This window comes from Cuculus canorus, chromosome 1 (assembly GCF_017976375.1).
Source record: "Cuculus canorus isolate bCucCan1 chromosome 1, bCucCan1.pri, whole genome shotgun sequence".
In the NCBI taxonomy this organism is placed as follows: domain Eukaryota; kingdom Metazoa; phylum Chordata; class Aves; order Cuculiformes; family Cuculidae; genus Cuculus; species Cuculus canorus.
Genome location: NC_071401.1, coordinates 17,402,582 through 17,418,190, shown reverse-complemented (window position 1 = coordinate 17,418,190; position 15,609 = coordinate 17,402,582). Strand labels below are relative to the sequence as shown.

General features: G+C 43.6%; 1 protein-coding gene across 4 annotated transcripts in view; it reads right to left on the bottom strand.

Moving 5' to 3' along the window:
- MYO7A (myosin VIIA) overlaps positions 1-15,609 on the bottom strand; it is a 101,851-nt gene that overhangs the window by 14,531 nt on the left and 71,711 nt on the right. For 3 of the 4 annotated variants that reach the window (XM_054069655.1, XM_054069666.1, XM_054069677.1), the window contains 10 exons: positions 15,086-15,295; positions 14,343-14,546; positions 13,338-13,514; positions 11,595-11,684; positions 10,203-10,330; positions 8,820-8,946; positions 5,060-5,179; positions 4,178-4,351; positions 1,857-2,084; positions 458-628 (listed from right to left, as the gene is read on the bottom strand). In XM_054069655.1, coding sequence (XP_053925630.1) covers positions 458-628; positions 1,857-2,084; positions 4,178-4,351; positions 5,060-5,179; positions 8,820-8,946; positions 10,203-10,330; positions 11,595-11,684; positions 13,338-13,514; positions 14,343-14,546; positions 15,086-15,295 — 1,629 coding nt within the window. Of the gene's footprint in view, positions 1-457; positions 629-1,856; positions 2,085-4,177; positions 4,352-5,059; positions 5,180-8,819; positions 8,947-10,202; positions 10,331-11,426; positions 11,685-13,337; positions 13,515-14,342; positions 14,547-15,085; positions 15,296-15,609 lie in introns of all 4 variants that reach the window. The other variant, XM_054069644.1, reaches the window with a different exon arrangement.

The following is a 15,609-nucleotide window of genomic DNA, read 5'->3' as shown; positions in this document are numbered from 1 at the left end:
TAAATGAATGCCAATTCTCATGCCTGGATGACCAATCCTCATGGTGGGTCACAAGTCATAGGTAATGTGTTATGGAAGGTGTGGCTGTGGGAAGTTGTCACAAACGTTGTTATGGAAGTCAGGGAGGTTTTGTACAACACCTGGCTTCATAAGGTACTGACATTGTTCTGAGACATGAACAGTCACTGTAATACAACCAATAACACTATAAATTTCTGGACCATGAATGACACCACACAGATGGCATTTTGTTTCTCACAGTGACTCTCTGCAGGTTGCTTTCTTCTGTCACACCTTGCCTCAAAACCAGTGGTAAAGGTGAATACAAGTAGTACAAAACCTGCCCTTTCTCTAGGGCAGGCTAAGAGCTGAGCTACGGTGTCTGACATATATTTAAAAGGCACACAAAGCTACAGAGGCATGCCTCGGTCCTGGCAAGATCACCTATTGTTCCCACCTTTTTGTGTGCAGCTATAATGAGCTGAGCCCATTTTTCCACTGTTTTCGAAGCTGTGATCTCTCTGTCCGGGATGTAGGATGGAATTAGATTTAGCAGCCTTTCCAGTACCATTTCTGACCCATAGTCCACATAGTACTGCTGGGAAGCCAGTTCTGCCAGATCTTCTTCCTGTGGGAGCCAAAAAAAGCCAACTTAAAGCTGTTACCAGGCCACCACCTCAACATCCATCTTTCATCGTTCACAGAGCTCTTTGTGGAGGCTGGATGTACTGCTGCTTCAGATTGGTGTGGGGATGCTTTCTTTCAGCAGAACCTCTCCAGTGCTTTTTGCACATCCAAAGTTCAGGAGATTGGTCACTAAAAGCTATGATTAAGCCTTAACATATTCAATGACCAGCACCATGCAACCCTCTGATTCTGTTTGCCCCAGTTTTTCCTTGCAGTTCAGTCTGCTTCTGATGCCAGCAGCCAGAAGTGGGCAATTTTGCTACAGAAGGCAGAATTTAATGGTTGCAAACTGCATAAATCCATCATTTCTTATACTTGAGGAGACAAGCAAGTGAAGCACTTGTGCATAATGCAGAACTGTAAAAAGTCCTTTGGTGCAGCTACATTCCAAGCACTTTGGGGTGAAATAATACAACTACTGAGATGACAATAGCACAAGGAGACCAGGAGCAAGAGCAAGGCTGGAAGAAAGCAGGACTTCTGATAGCATAAAAGAATTTCAGTTAGTGCAATATAGATGGGAAAAGGTGATTTAATTCCCAAAGTGACTGGACTTCACCGGACCATAGGAGAATGATTAGGTGTTGGGGAAGAGAGATAACAATTTGACATCTAGATGATTTTAAACACAAGCGAAAAAGCCAAAACCAAACTAAAAACGTGATGGACATTGTCAGAAATTTTTATGTTTCTTGAGATGACACTGGAATAATCCTGTAAATTCCCAGAGACTCCGGAGGCATAAATTTCTGCTGCGAATATCCTTTCAATATATGGCAGCTTTATTTGGTTTGCATTGCATGACAGAGATCTGGGTATCCTGAAAAGCATCTCTCATGGCTAAGGCTTACCAGGATTCACAAAAATGGATCCTGCTGTGTACAGACTACCTGTGACCCTCCAGACTGATGCTGATGGATGAAGTGGCCATTTACTGTCCCATCCATAATTCACCAGGAAAAAGTGCTCATGCAGCACATGGGAGCATCCAGTCTGTCCACAGACAAGAGGATCTGATTCATGTAGCTGTTGTTTCCCAAGTGAATGCCATAACCCTCAAGCTAGCAGGTGCGCAGGGAGGAAGATCTTTCATTTCCCTTCATGAACCTACTTCACCATGTCAGGGATATATATGTCAGACCAGACCAGTAGCTGCTGAAATCACATACCTTGTCACACCGATACTCCCCGAACTTCACCCCTCGCACAATCTGTTGGTAAATGAGATTGGTGGCCACATTGTCCTCACTTGGATTGTGCCAAGGAGTAAAGATCTCCTTCCTGAAGAAGAGTCGCCAAGGTGCGTTGCGCTCCTGCGCTCCCTGCTCTTTGGCATACTGCTCACACTGAGACACAGCATCCATCACATGGTCATTGCCGCTCCCCAGCGAAGAGACCTAGTTAGAGCAGAGGAAAATGTGGCATTCACCCAACTAAATGCTGACTTCTCTAGACAGAGATATCTCTGAGTCATTCATAAACACTTCCTTTATAATCTAAAGAAATAAAATCTATCTTTACTAGTCAGCCAAGACTGAAGAGGTCTACAGCATAGCTATTTTGTTTTGGGTCCCAATTTCCCATCCAGAATGAAAGGAGCGCATCATCGTGAGTTAGCAAAACCAATGGTCCCACTATAAAAGTATTTTTTATTTGTACTGTTCTTTGAAACACTCTGTTTCAAAGTCATGGACTCAGATCCAATCATGCTAAGCATCACACAAACTCAGAGTAAAAGCCTGTCCTATTACATGAGACTTATCGCTTCTCCGTGGTCTGGCACAAGACTATGAATCACTATGTCTCCTCAGAATGAACATCCCTGAATGAAAGCCTCCTCAAAAAAGACCAAGAAGACGGAGTATAAACTATTTCCTTCTCCACCCACAGGCAGAGATGGCCACATCTTGAGGTGAAAATATACTTCATCCCTTTACATAGCAGCTGTAGGAATAATTTTATTTCACTGGCTTGTAGCTGTTGTCTCCCCTGATCAGGTTTTACCGTAGGTCTGTTTCCCCTTCTCATTACACTCACCTTGATCTTTATGGAATTTCTGTGAAAAAAAAAATGTTTTTAGGCTAAGTAAATGGGGCTAAACACTAATGCAAGCATAGCAGTTCAGATCTTAGCTCATTTTGGAAGCTTAATTTCAAGCATTATCTTTCCAATTAAATGTAGTTCCTCCCTTACATAAAAATATAGGCTGTTAGTTTTACTGGAAATTCAACTCAAAGTAGCTTGACCAAGAGTAAGAGTACAGCACCACAGAATAATGTAGGTGGAAAGGCATTTGTGGAGGTTTCTTGTCTGGCCCACAGGCCATCTTTGATGATGTCAAGGCTATCTTTGTATTTGGTTTGTGTGGCAAAGTTTTGGTAGCAGAGAGGGCTACAGGAGTGGCTTCTGTGAGAAGCTGATAGAAGCTCTCCTTGTGTGTGATAAAGCCAATGACAGATGGCTCCAAGATGGATCTGCCACTGGCCAAGGCCAAACCCATCAGTGATGGTGGCAGCACCTCTGAGATAGCATATTTAAGAAGGTGTGGTGGTTGAAACCCAGCAACTTCAGCTGGAGCAGGATTATGGCAGGGCTCATGGAATCCTGGAAAGAGGAGCCCATGCTGGAGCAGGTTTGATGGCAGGACTTGTGACCCTGGGGGGGACTCATGCTGGAGCAGTCTGTTCTTGAAGGACTGCATTCCATGGAGGGAACCCATACTGGAGCAGTTCATGAAGAACGACTACCTGTAGGAAGGATTCATGCTGGAGAAGTTAATGGAAGGACTGCCTCCTGTGGGGAGAACCCCATGCTCGAGCAGGGGATGACTGTGAGGAGTCCTCACTCTGAGGAGGAAGGAGTGGAGAGACAAAGTGTGATGAACTGACCGTAACTCCCATTCCCCCTACCCCTGCACCATTCGGGGGGAGGAAGTAGACGTCCAAAACATTCAGTTTGGGAGTAAAGTTAAGCCCAGGAAGAAGGGAGGAGTGGGAGGAAGGTGTTTTAAGCTTCAGTTTTATTTCACATGATCCTACTCTGATTTGATTGGTAATGAATTAAATTCACTTTTCCCCAAGTCAAGTCTGTTTTGTCCATGATGGAAATGAATGAGTCCTTATCTTGTCCCACGAGCCTTTTATTTCATTTTCTCTCTCCTGTCCAAATGAGGAGACGAATGATAGAGCAGCCTGCTAGGCACCTGGCATCCAGCCAGGTTTAAGCTCAAGTTGCTCCGTGCCTTCTGTTAAATTCTGAATATCTCCAAAGAGGGAGATATCTGTGTTTCTATTGCCCTGCTCCAGCGTTTGACTACTCATATTGTGAAAATCATGCTGGCCCTTGTACTGTAGAAACGTTCCTTCTTGACCTCAATGCTGGCCATTTTCTCAGAGCACAGTGCCCTTCTGCCCTCTAGAAGATATGTGACAGCATGGAGAACTTCCCTCTTCTTTCACAGAGCTAGTCAGGAATACAGCATAAAACATACCTTATCAAAAAGTGCAATATAAAGCGAAAAGCCAAATCGGTCCTTCAGGCTGATTTTGTCAGCCAAAGAGTTACAGAGCTCTTTAGCAGTTGTTGCGGAGTCAGTTAATAGCGTTTTTGTTGTCCCATCCATAAATGTAACAGGTAGCATGATCGGTTTCTTGGACTTGGTTGCCTAATGGATTAAAGTCAAACTTTATAAAGGCTTCTGTATTTCAATCCCACCAAGACTATTCACTCACATACTCTTCCACCCAACTGTGATAAGCATTTTCTAATTTCTGAGATATTACCATAATATGCTTCTCAAAAGGATAACATATGGTCAACCACCGGATGCACTTGGAAGTCTCACGTATTTTTATTTAACACATTCAGTCATCAAAGTGTCTAATCCAGTAAATACAAGCAGGCCTGGGAATGTTCCTGAGCACTGGAGCACAGCTGTCTCTGCTAGTAAATAGCAAAGAAGCTGAGTAATTACTTCACAAACTGTGCCTGTCTCAGCGATGGCTATCCCTGAACAAGTACCAGGGACCATTTTTGGTTGGCAGCTTGCCTGTATCCACCTTCATCTGGAAGGCAGTTTCCTAGCATAAATAGGGCATGCTTCGTGCCAGCTGGCCTTAGTGTCTGAGAACACTCTTGAGCATATTTAATTTACAAGTATTGAAGTAGTCAAATGGATTGATCTTCAGCACACTCTAGAGCAAAGCCAGGATGCATATGGAATGCAGTATCTTGGAAATAACTGAAAATTCTTGAGAAAAATAGGCATTTTGTCACGCTACTTTCTATCCTGACAGAGATGTGGTTCCCCTGATAGTGAAAGGCTCAAATCCTGAGCCCCAGCTGCCTGAGAAAGAGATGGAGGGGTTCATACCTGCAGCTCCAGCCAGCTGGGTGGCTGAGTCCTTGTCCCATTGGCAAATGTCCGCCTTAGCCTCTCTTCACAATAGGGTGCATAACCTGGAGGACCTCCATTGATAAAGTTCCGTAAATACTGTTGGCAGCCAGGAACACATTGGTTAGCTCTAGAGGCCAAGTATTTGCAAAGGTTAAAAAGCAATGAGTTATTGGAGAAAGCCCCTTGGGACTGCCAGTGGCAGTGATACCGCCCAGTCTCAGGATGTTCCTATACTACATTGCTGGAAGCTAAGAGTAGGACAGCCCACACCTTTGCCTTGTTCTCATACTGTGCATTTCTGGCCTCAGTGAAGATAAGATACCAGCCTAGACAAACCTTTGATTGAAGTCAGTGCAGAAGCTTTTCCATCCCTGCTATTGCTGCCACTGATTTCTATCTCTGTATTTTAAAGACGTATTACAAAATGCTATTGAGCGTTGGCCAAAAAGATCATAGATGGGAGAGAATGAAAAAGACCTGTCAGTAACGATTCAGGGGAACTGTAAGCAAATGCCACTCAGAACACTTAGCTGTCAGTACAAAAGATTCTTCACAATTACATTAAACAGATGTTATTTAGTCAGTTTTAAATTGCATTTCAGAGGATCCTAGACCAGGATTTGAAGCACTTCACCTTGTGTTAAACATATAACCACATAATTGTAGAGAAAATGAAATCCAGGACTTCCACAATATGAAAGATAATATCCTTAAAAATATAACATCTTGGCCAAGAAGGAAGATAAGACTAATAGGTCTATAAATTGTATTTTTCAGAGACCTTATAGATTGGTAGAGAGCTCTCTGAATGATAACAGCTGTTTCTTCAGTAACACAGACTCTGCTCCGTAACACTGTCATTCCATAAGTAACATGGGTAGAGAGACAGACATCTCTGTCAATCGTTATCTTCCAGAGGTACTCTGAAATAACTAGGTAATACAGTCAGGTCATACAGATGGGAGCTGTTGCAAATGATTACAAGCAGCTAATACTGTGTAAAAGTGTGGTTTTAATTATGTTGTTAATGATGGACTAGGTAATTACAGATTTTTAGTATTTCTCCTTCCCTTTGACTAAACCTTCCCATTGAAGTCCATTACAAGCTGAAAGAAAGATACAAAGAACAGGAGTGCTGGTACGTCCTGACACACGCTAAGCATATGATGCGAAAAAGGTGTCTAATGGATTCTAAAGCATAACCTTCATATTTGGGAGCAGTAAAACATCGAAAACTGCCTCTCAATCAGCTAAATCCTTCTCAAAATGTTCAGTTCTAACTGTTGCTTTTGACGGTTGCAGAAGAAGTTTTAGGCACAAGAGTTTCCTGAAATTCCTCATCTTTTTTTCCATAATATTGTTGCTACTAAATTTTGAGCCTAGTGGTTTCGGGAGAGAACCAGGAGTCTGATACAACATTCATTGCATGGAAGAGTACAGGAAAGAAATGCTAAGAGATATTTACCCATACATGTTTTTCCTTCTATTAAAATGGTGGATAACTACTGCTAAATAAGAAGCTAGGGCAGCAACTGAAAAAAACATGAGGTTAACAGAATATCACCTAGCTAAGTGGCTAAAAGCCAACTGCATGGCTATCATACATTCAATGGTAACTATTGCATGGTTAAAGTCAATAAATAATAGTAAACCAGATTCCAAGTGACTACTAACTCCTGAAAACATGGTACTAATAGATTAAAAGTCTGAGAGTAAGGTCTGGCACTGACGTGGAGTTTGTCTCCCAACCCAGAACACATTGGCCTGGGTGGCCTGGGTTAATGTAGCTTCTAAACAGAAGCATTCCCTGAACTTCAACTGAACTTCAACAAACTTTGAATATTCCTCTGCTTTTCACAAAACAAAAAAGTGAGTCTGGACGGATACATAGGTGGTCTTGGGGCAGAATTAACACTTCATCATGAGACTACTTTATCTTATGACATAACATTTTAAGCTGGAAGGTGTCCATGATGTCCCCATGGATAACTACGGTGGCTTCAGAGGAGCTCTGAGACATTACTCAAGTCACTGCCTGTTTGTTGATGGTTGTGAGACTGAGTCCTTGAAAGGTAACCACAGTATGAGCTGCTGCAAGTGTTATTTACACTCATACTCAAGGAGGTTCATTCACCATAGGCTGCTCTTCATCTCCAACAGCCCAAGGTGCAAAATGGTCATGAATAAGGGCAGAATTAGTATAAAGTCTCTCCAAAGCTATTTGGAATACTGCCACGTATTTCAACACGGACCATAACTTTGGGCAGAGATACATGTGAAGTAATAGCGCAGGTTGCCCAGAGAGGTGGTAGATGTCCCATCCCTGGAAATATTCAAGGTCAGGTTGGACAGGGCTCTGAGTAACCTGATGTGGTTGAAGATTTCCCTGCTCACTGCAGTGGGAGCTGGATTAGGTGAACTTTAAAGGTCCCTTCCAACACAAATTGTTCCATGATTTTTTGTCTGAATCTCCAGAGCTACCCATAAATTATTTCTGAGAAGTGCTTCACTCACCTAAAATAATCTTCTGCTATTAAAGACTTAAACCCACATGACCTCCTGTGGTAATACTTTCTCAGATCTTATTTCCAGACATAATTTATTTTTTTTGCCACTTCGCCAGTGATTTATCTGCTTTATTAAAGTACATTCTAGGATGAAGGAAGGATTTCTATTCTTGGCTTCAGCTCTTTCAGTGCTGAGGACCAAATACCTGATTTGGTATCTGTATGAATTAATAGAACCTCTTTATCTCCAGCAGACCTGGGAGCAGGTCCAGGCTCCAACACTGAAAGATCTGAGAGGAACAAAGGAGGTCTTGTCACGTAGTAGCAAAGACGTAGTACTGAGCCATTTGCGCTGCGCCATCTAAACTCTTAGGCATGGAACTAACACGAGCAGTCCAGTGGTGTTTGTCAGACTCTAGGTATGTAACTCATTTGGAAGGCAGGATTTTCAAATCTAGGCAACAAAAAATAGACTTTGTCCAGGAAAAAACAGAAAATCCTTAAGAAAAGCTGATTTTCAAGAACATCAGCCACTTAGCATCTCCCACTGATTTCAGTCATGCTGTTCCACAGTGCTTCTGAAGATACATTATGTATCATCTCTCATGAGGCTATGTACAGTTGGATGTTTTCAGTATGACACATGGTAGGGTAAGTTGTAGCATGTAGAGAGCAACTATACAACACACCTTCAGGTAAAGTAAACCTCTCCCTTTCTGTGTAGATTTTTTTATATTAACTTTATTTATTATTAGCTGTGTAATACTATTCCTTCTCAAATTTGCTAAGACTACATGTCTGAGGTCATACTGTCAAAGCCAACAGATGTTTGAATGAATGCACAGACCCTTGCATGTGAGAAATACAGAAGTGTGGGCCATTCTGGGTGTCTGAATTCCCCTTACAGTCTCCTACAATCAAGTTTCCTTCCAGAAGTTACTTAATCACATCTTCACGCTCGGGGGAGGCATCATCTAAATTGGTTGTATACATTCCCTTTAGAGTCACAGGAAAGAGAGACACTTATCAGGAGCGATTCATCTGATTCACTTTAGACATTGAGCTTGGGATCACGTACACTTTTCTTACCGATTAGGAACTTGATATCACTGTCAGAGATAGAGACCAGCATTCCTTCTACTGTGAAACGCAAGAGAAAAGCTGGTCCCATGGATGGAAAAGAAAATACATTGGCAGAGAATTCTAGACAAATATAATCTACAATTTACCTTCACAAACTTCTCAGAAGGAGCAAAACATCCCACGCAGAGGGACATCAGGATCCAACCTCTTGCATGGCTGCTTTTGGATGGATTCTGGGTGAGTTGCTTGCAGATCTGACAGTAGATTTCATCCCTGCAATAGAAATTAAAAATAAACATTAGAGCTAATGAGGTTGTGTTTTTCAATGAGAATAGAGACAGAGACAGACTCTGTCTGCGTGTGGTTGAAAGAAGTTCATTTTAGAATCACAGGGATACTAATTTAACTGCTGCTGAGTCTTTCCTATGCTTCAGCTGAGATTTCCCTTAGCTGACGGACACTGCTTAGAGAAAGAGGGAAATAAAGGGGAGTCTCAAGGCTCAGGGAGCTGAATGTTACCTCTAGATGATGGGAGTCTACCCTGATTTCTCAAAATCGTTTCCAGTGATACCAAGGGAGTCTCCTAAACTAATTTTCATAGAGGGCAACCCGTTGGGAGTCTTCATTTACCGGCTGTTCCTCTTGAGACACCTGAACTTGTTTTCTGGAAGCTCCAACGGGGGTCAGTGTTTGTTCAGCTCTTACATACAAACAGGTATGTACATTGATGGGTATCTCAATTTGGGAATTCATGTCCAGTTTTGCCTCTAACCTTAGCTCTCAACATGCAAAATGGGGGATAACAGTACTTCCTCATCTACGTGGGAGGCAGCCAAAACATTAGCCAACATGTCACACTAACAAATCCCACAGGAAAGCCCACTGGGCACTAGTAGGTCGGCTTTCAGAAGTGACTTTTGCAGAAAAGTAAAGCCAAAGGATTCATTGTGAACTGGGAGAATAAAATGACAATTAGAGAAGCTAGTCACCAGATGAGGATACCCACCCTGTTCCTGGAGTAAGCAGACAGGTGTGAGTGAAAAGAGCATGAGACTACATAAACAAAGACTGTATTATAACGCAAAAACATAAACTGGCTAAACCAAAGAGGTACAGTTGTCCTTAATTTGGCTGTCTAATTTTTGTATGCTTAATACAGCAACTGAAATGAGTTTGAGTTTTCCATTAGTATACCATTAAAAATACTCACACAAACAAAAGGGATCTAAATGGTCAAACAGAAAACAAAGGGTAGTGAACAGCAAGAGTAAGCATTAAAAAAACAATCCAGTACCCACTGGCACTTTCAGAAGTATTTTGGTCCGTCTGCCCGGTATTTCCACCAGGCCTTACGTGAACAGTAAGGAATATGATCCAGCCCGGCCCATATTATACAATACAACCAGAAAAATGATACAATGAGAGCTCTGTAAAGCTGCACACAGTAGAAAAATCATTAAGACAGGAATAGCTCAAGGAAGAAGGAATGAAAAGAATGGCATGTTTATGCCTTTGTCTTGATTTCTAACCTTAAGGCTGGCCTGAGGATGCCATTACCAATAATGAAATGGAGCTTCTCCAGGTTGGAGGTGGGTCGGTCTTCAAGCATGCTATTACCCTGGAGCGTGGACTCACCATCGTGAAGTCTCTTTGTCACCTGCCAACCAGACACATTGCTCTCTTTCACTACAGCCAGTTACTGTGCCCCCCCCCACCTCCATCCCAAATGTGTGGTGCTCCCCCAGGAGGACTCCTCCGCCAGCCAGGAGGGCTCTCAGAAGTTCTTCAACCTAGCACTTCATCAGTGATGGGAGGGTGTGACTTTGTTGGCTTTAATCACATAGGGGTGAAGCTGAAAATGGTCCTATCTAGCCATACTCCCACCTTCATCTTTGCCCAGTGTTTCTACAATGGCACCCTTGCATCACAGCTCTGATCTTGTTCTGCAGTCAGGAAAGGGCAATCAAGGATCTTTGGAGTAACTCCAGCTTATTGACAAGGAAGGCATGTCCCTTTAACTCAGTTATATAAAAAATACTAAAACACTGATAAAACGGACCCACTCCTCATGCTAATGATGCAGCCAAAAGCGCATAAGCATGGTACTGTTTGTAAAAACAGGGATGGCATTCATCTGCCTATCAGCTCTCTGTCTCAGCTCGTCAATCCAGTCTCCATTTAGAGCCACTGAAGAGAGACAGACGTTCCTAAAGTGCATTCAAACCCTCCTCAGGGTAAACTGGATTGGGTCTTATTTCTCCCCACTGACCCCAAAGGGAAGGTGGGTGACTATCTCAGAGAGCAATCTTCATGATCTCAAGCAGCTACAGCAAGGCGAGATGGTGCCTGTTCTGGAAGTGGATATGGCAGTGTGCAAAAGAAGACTGAATCCAGGTCCTTGCATTGCTTTCACCCTCCTCCAAACATTTATCTCTCCTCACTCTTTAGAGATGAGATCTTTAAAAACTCTCAGCTTGAGCTAGCTGCTCCCATGGGGAGTTTTACCCCTAGCACTGGAGAGGAGCACAGGAAGTGCATTTAGAGACTCCACCTCTGCTACCTCTGCCATGGTAGAGGGCAGGAAGCTAAAAGCAGGGATAACATTCAGACCATCACAAAGTGGTGGGAGATATCGGCAGCTGGATGGAGGGCTGTGAAAGAGGGAAGGGAAGGTGCTGGATGGATGGAGAACAGTAGCCGAGGGGAAGCCGGTGCGAGGTGCAGAATGACTCAAGGAGACACGGGAAGCCAACCTTTCCCCTTAAACACTCCTTAAATCTTTCAGGCAGAGAGACAGGTAGCGCCAAACCCAGAGGAGGGCTGGTTCTATGTTGTCTAGGGAAAAGCAGAAGAGAGTCAGAGAGGGCTGCAGACAATCCAACGGCACTTGTGCTGCCAGGCGGCCAAGCGTCTCCTCTCACCTCCTCCGTCAGTTTGGATTTCTTCTTGAGTGTTAAGGAGACCAGTTTGTGCCGCACACTGTTCTTCTTGTGCCCATCAATGTGAGTACTCTGCAAAGCAAGAGGCGTAGATGCAATGCGGTGAGACATAGAGCCCTCTCAAGTACATGCTCTCTCTGCCTCCTCTGGGCTTCAGCAAAAGACCATTAATCCTGGGCAGAGTGAGATATTTCAGAGGCTGGTAGGAACCACAAGTCTGGATCCATGTTCCCGTGTGCCCCAAAACCATGGCTGACTCATATTCGACCTCGGTCTGCCCAGTTCTGCTGTAAGCCACTCAGGCTTGTTCCTGTGTCACAAATGAGATGAGCAAGACCACTCTCTGAGACAAGCCATTTGCACAGCAGGTTTGTGAGATGGAAGTCATCTAGTCAGGGATTCACGGACAGGTAGATACTCACTATGGTTTCATCACTGTTAACTAGCTCTGTAGTCTATCAGATTTCCCAGAAGAATGAATTTGATGTGAGACAGAAACAGGCATTGATCACTCATCATCAAGTTACTGTTGGTTTTCTACTTTTATACCAGATTTATACCAGCTGTGGGATTAAAATGGCATGGATAATAACTTCACTTTTGGATTCAGTTAACCTCTTCCCATTTAAGCAACTTTGAAAAGACTGATTTTACATCAGTTCAACACTTTGAGTCTTGCAGCTGTGACATTTTATTTTGACTATAAAGCAAAGTTGGTACTGTAAATCTGGATTTGTATATCATCATGCTCCAGGGCAGCTCAGACATCTCTCTGCGCTGTAGTGCACACTGCAGAAAAGATGTAATCACAGAGAAAAATGGCAGCTTAAATTTTCCTTCTCTTCTGAACCACCTCATGTTTCAATTGGCCAAAATATGCCCCATTGTAATAAACAAGCAAAAAGTTATAAAAGGAATGAAAGGTGATTCTTGGTGTATACTTTTACAGTTACAACCCAGATGAGGCTGTTGTCCTTCTCAGGTGATTCACTGAAAGTTCCGAATGATATCACTGTCTCCAAAATATAAGAGATTTGTCAATTTACATCTGCAAATGTCCCAGCAGCTTGCTTAGATGATACTATAGAAGGCTTCTTGCAAATGCAACAGTGACATCTAGAAAATACCAGTATCAGGTAATATCTTGTTCTATTGAATAAAATGATTGCCAAAGATGAAAGCAGACCAGTGCTATGGACACTGATTTAACCAGAAAAATGTCTTATCTGGGAGAGGTCTTAAGACAAAGTCATCCAGTGACATCTCAGAATGCACTAATGATGCAATAGGGATTTTTTAATTTTAATTCCACAGCTTAATCTCCTGATAACTGTTCACTTCCTGCTCCAAGATTAAGGACACATTTTTAATTTAGTTTCTTCTGACCCAGGGCAGATCAAGAAGAAATCCCCAAATGAGAGATCGATGATACAGGACATCATGGTCCCCCACTTATTCCTGTCCTACAAAGAGGAGGAGAGAGACCAAAGCACCACGAGAGACACCAGGGCACTTTCCTTATTGTATTGCTGTGGGACATTCAGCTGTCACAGTGAAGAAGGAGGGATGGGATCAACATGTGACACACAGGCAATTCTCCCTTTGTGGCACAATAGCAAATAAAAGCGACAGATTGCCTGCCTGCAGCAAACCCCACAGGTTGTTTCTAACACATTTCAATATCTAACACCTAATAACAGCATCTTTTACAGCCACAGCAGTTACCTCTCCTTCTCCCTGCAGAGCCTGCAATTCTTTTTTATAGGTCTTCTTCCCAAGGGTCTCATAGATTTTTGTCATGACTGGTATCTTCTCGCCACCATCACTCATGGCTGTATGATATTTCGGCTCAGGGAGGTCTCCCATGAAACGGAGGATAGTGATCCATACAGCAAGTGCTGCCTATTTGAAAGGAAAGTAAAGTATATTAGCTTCCACCAGGGCAGTGGAGGGTGTGGTCAAGCCATGCTGAATCCATGAGGATTACCAATGTGTTCTCTCTGTTTATCTGCAGAAGGTAAAATGCTTTCCTGCATCACATTAACAGTATTGCCTGCATCATACATCCCATCTGAGCAAGCTGGGCAGGCTGGCGACTGGAACCACAAGTTCAGGCTTTGTGTTCACGCCACCATGAGTGTGTTCGTGCACCCTACAAGGAATCTGCATCTTGGCTAGGAGATGCCAGCCTTATACAGAGGCAGTGACTGGCAGTTCCTAACCTACCGTGGAAGGGAAGGAGGACTACAGTGAAGACAAGTTCATGGCCTATGTAATGTTCATCATAGCCACAGAAGTTCAATACAGTTCTGCTCTTGTGCTGCTGGCTATAGGACAAACATTTCCTCTTCTCTAGCTCTGCACTGGTACATATGAGAAGGTAAGAAGCAACTTTTCCAGTTGCTGAGTAGCAGCTTGACAAGCAGTGCTTGCTCAACATTTTTGTTGTCCATGCCCTGAGCCCAGAGCACTGCATTAATTGTCTTAACACAAATATTAAGGTATAAAGATGAACTCACCACTACATTTATTGCCTTATTAGTGCTCAAAGCATGCTGGTGGGACAGTGTCTACTGACGAATGTGCAGCAGATGATGGCTGTGCTCTTCACTGAACCATGAGCACACCAGTGTATCCCAAAGGGAAGTTTCTGGTGCCCTTTGGCTGAAGGATTCCCTAGGCTTGCTCCAACCCACCCTGCCCTGCTTGAAGGGTTTCATCCCATCTTACCAACTGGTCTCCTTCATCTTCATGGTACAAGAGAGGCTGCTTGAGAGGCCGGCGGATGTAGGTGTGTGTTGTTGTGCCCTGGAAATATGTGGCAGCAAACTTGGCAAATTTGTACTCTGAGAGGTCTTCTTCCTCTTCCTCAGGGAGAGGCAATGCTGCATCAAGATCCTCTTCCTCCAGCTCCTTCTGAACTCGCTCAAGATCCTAGTGAGAAAGGACATGTCAGGCATTCAGCATGGCTTTGGATACTGAACTACCCTTTGCCTTTGGGCCTGGCTTTTCTGTCCACCTGAAAAGCCAGCTGGAGGGAATACCTTGAAATATAACTCTGGAGCCCACGCAAAGCCTAAATCTTGAAGGACCTGCCTGTGCTCAGAAGTGTCCCAAGAGTAACTGGAGAAGCATCAATCATGGTCCCACTTCTAGCATGGGGAAAGGATGTTCAAAAGCTAAAAGCTATGAACCATGATGAACCACAAGGGAGAGGATCTCAGAGGCCACAGGTCCTCAATGAGCTTACAGGGGTACTGCTCCCTTCCATGCGGTAGACCCAGAGAAAGACTGCAGATTGCCTGACTGTCCCCATCCACAGCATGGAAACCCTGTGGCCATGCAAAAGAGTCTAGTCTTGAAAGAAGCCTCCAGACAAGCCTCCATTTTGGATTGTCACACTCTCTCCTGATCCATTAACGTGTTGCTAAAGCTTTTCATGTGATAGCCAGGTTCATGTGTTTCTCTAGTACCTCAAAGCCATTGGGTGCCTGTCCTTCCTGGCCAGGCAGGGAGGACGTCGTCCCCAGGAATCCAAACATTTTGTCCACCATTTCTGAGTCATTCACTGGCTCATTGCGAGCTTTCTCCATTTTTTCCAAGAGTTCTTTCTTCCGACGTGCTTCCTCCTTCTCCTTTACTTCTCTCTCTGCGTCTTCCCGTGCCAGCTGGGCCAAGCGTACCTGGAAGAGGACAAGTACAATGACTAAACTGCTCCCTCCAAAGACTTGGCACTAAGCTATGCAGGACCTTGCTTTTCAAAGGCAGACTACCCAATTCTTGGGACACTAACCCAGGGACACGACTTGAAAGAAATCAGCAACATGCCTGCATCTCAGTTTTCTAACTGCAGAAGGGCAAAGCAATAGCATTTTCTCCCTCCTTAGTGCATGCTTAAAGGGTCTGGTCAATAAACAGAGACTCTCACTGACCTCATATTTTTCCTTCATACAGTAACCATGCATTTGCATACACACACACTGTCCCAGTTCACCCT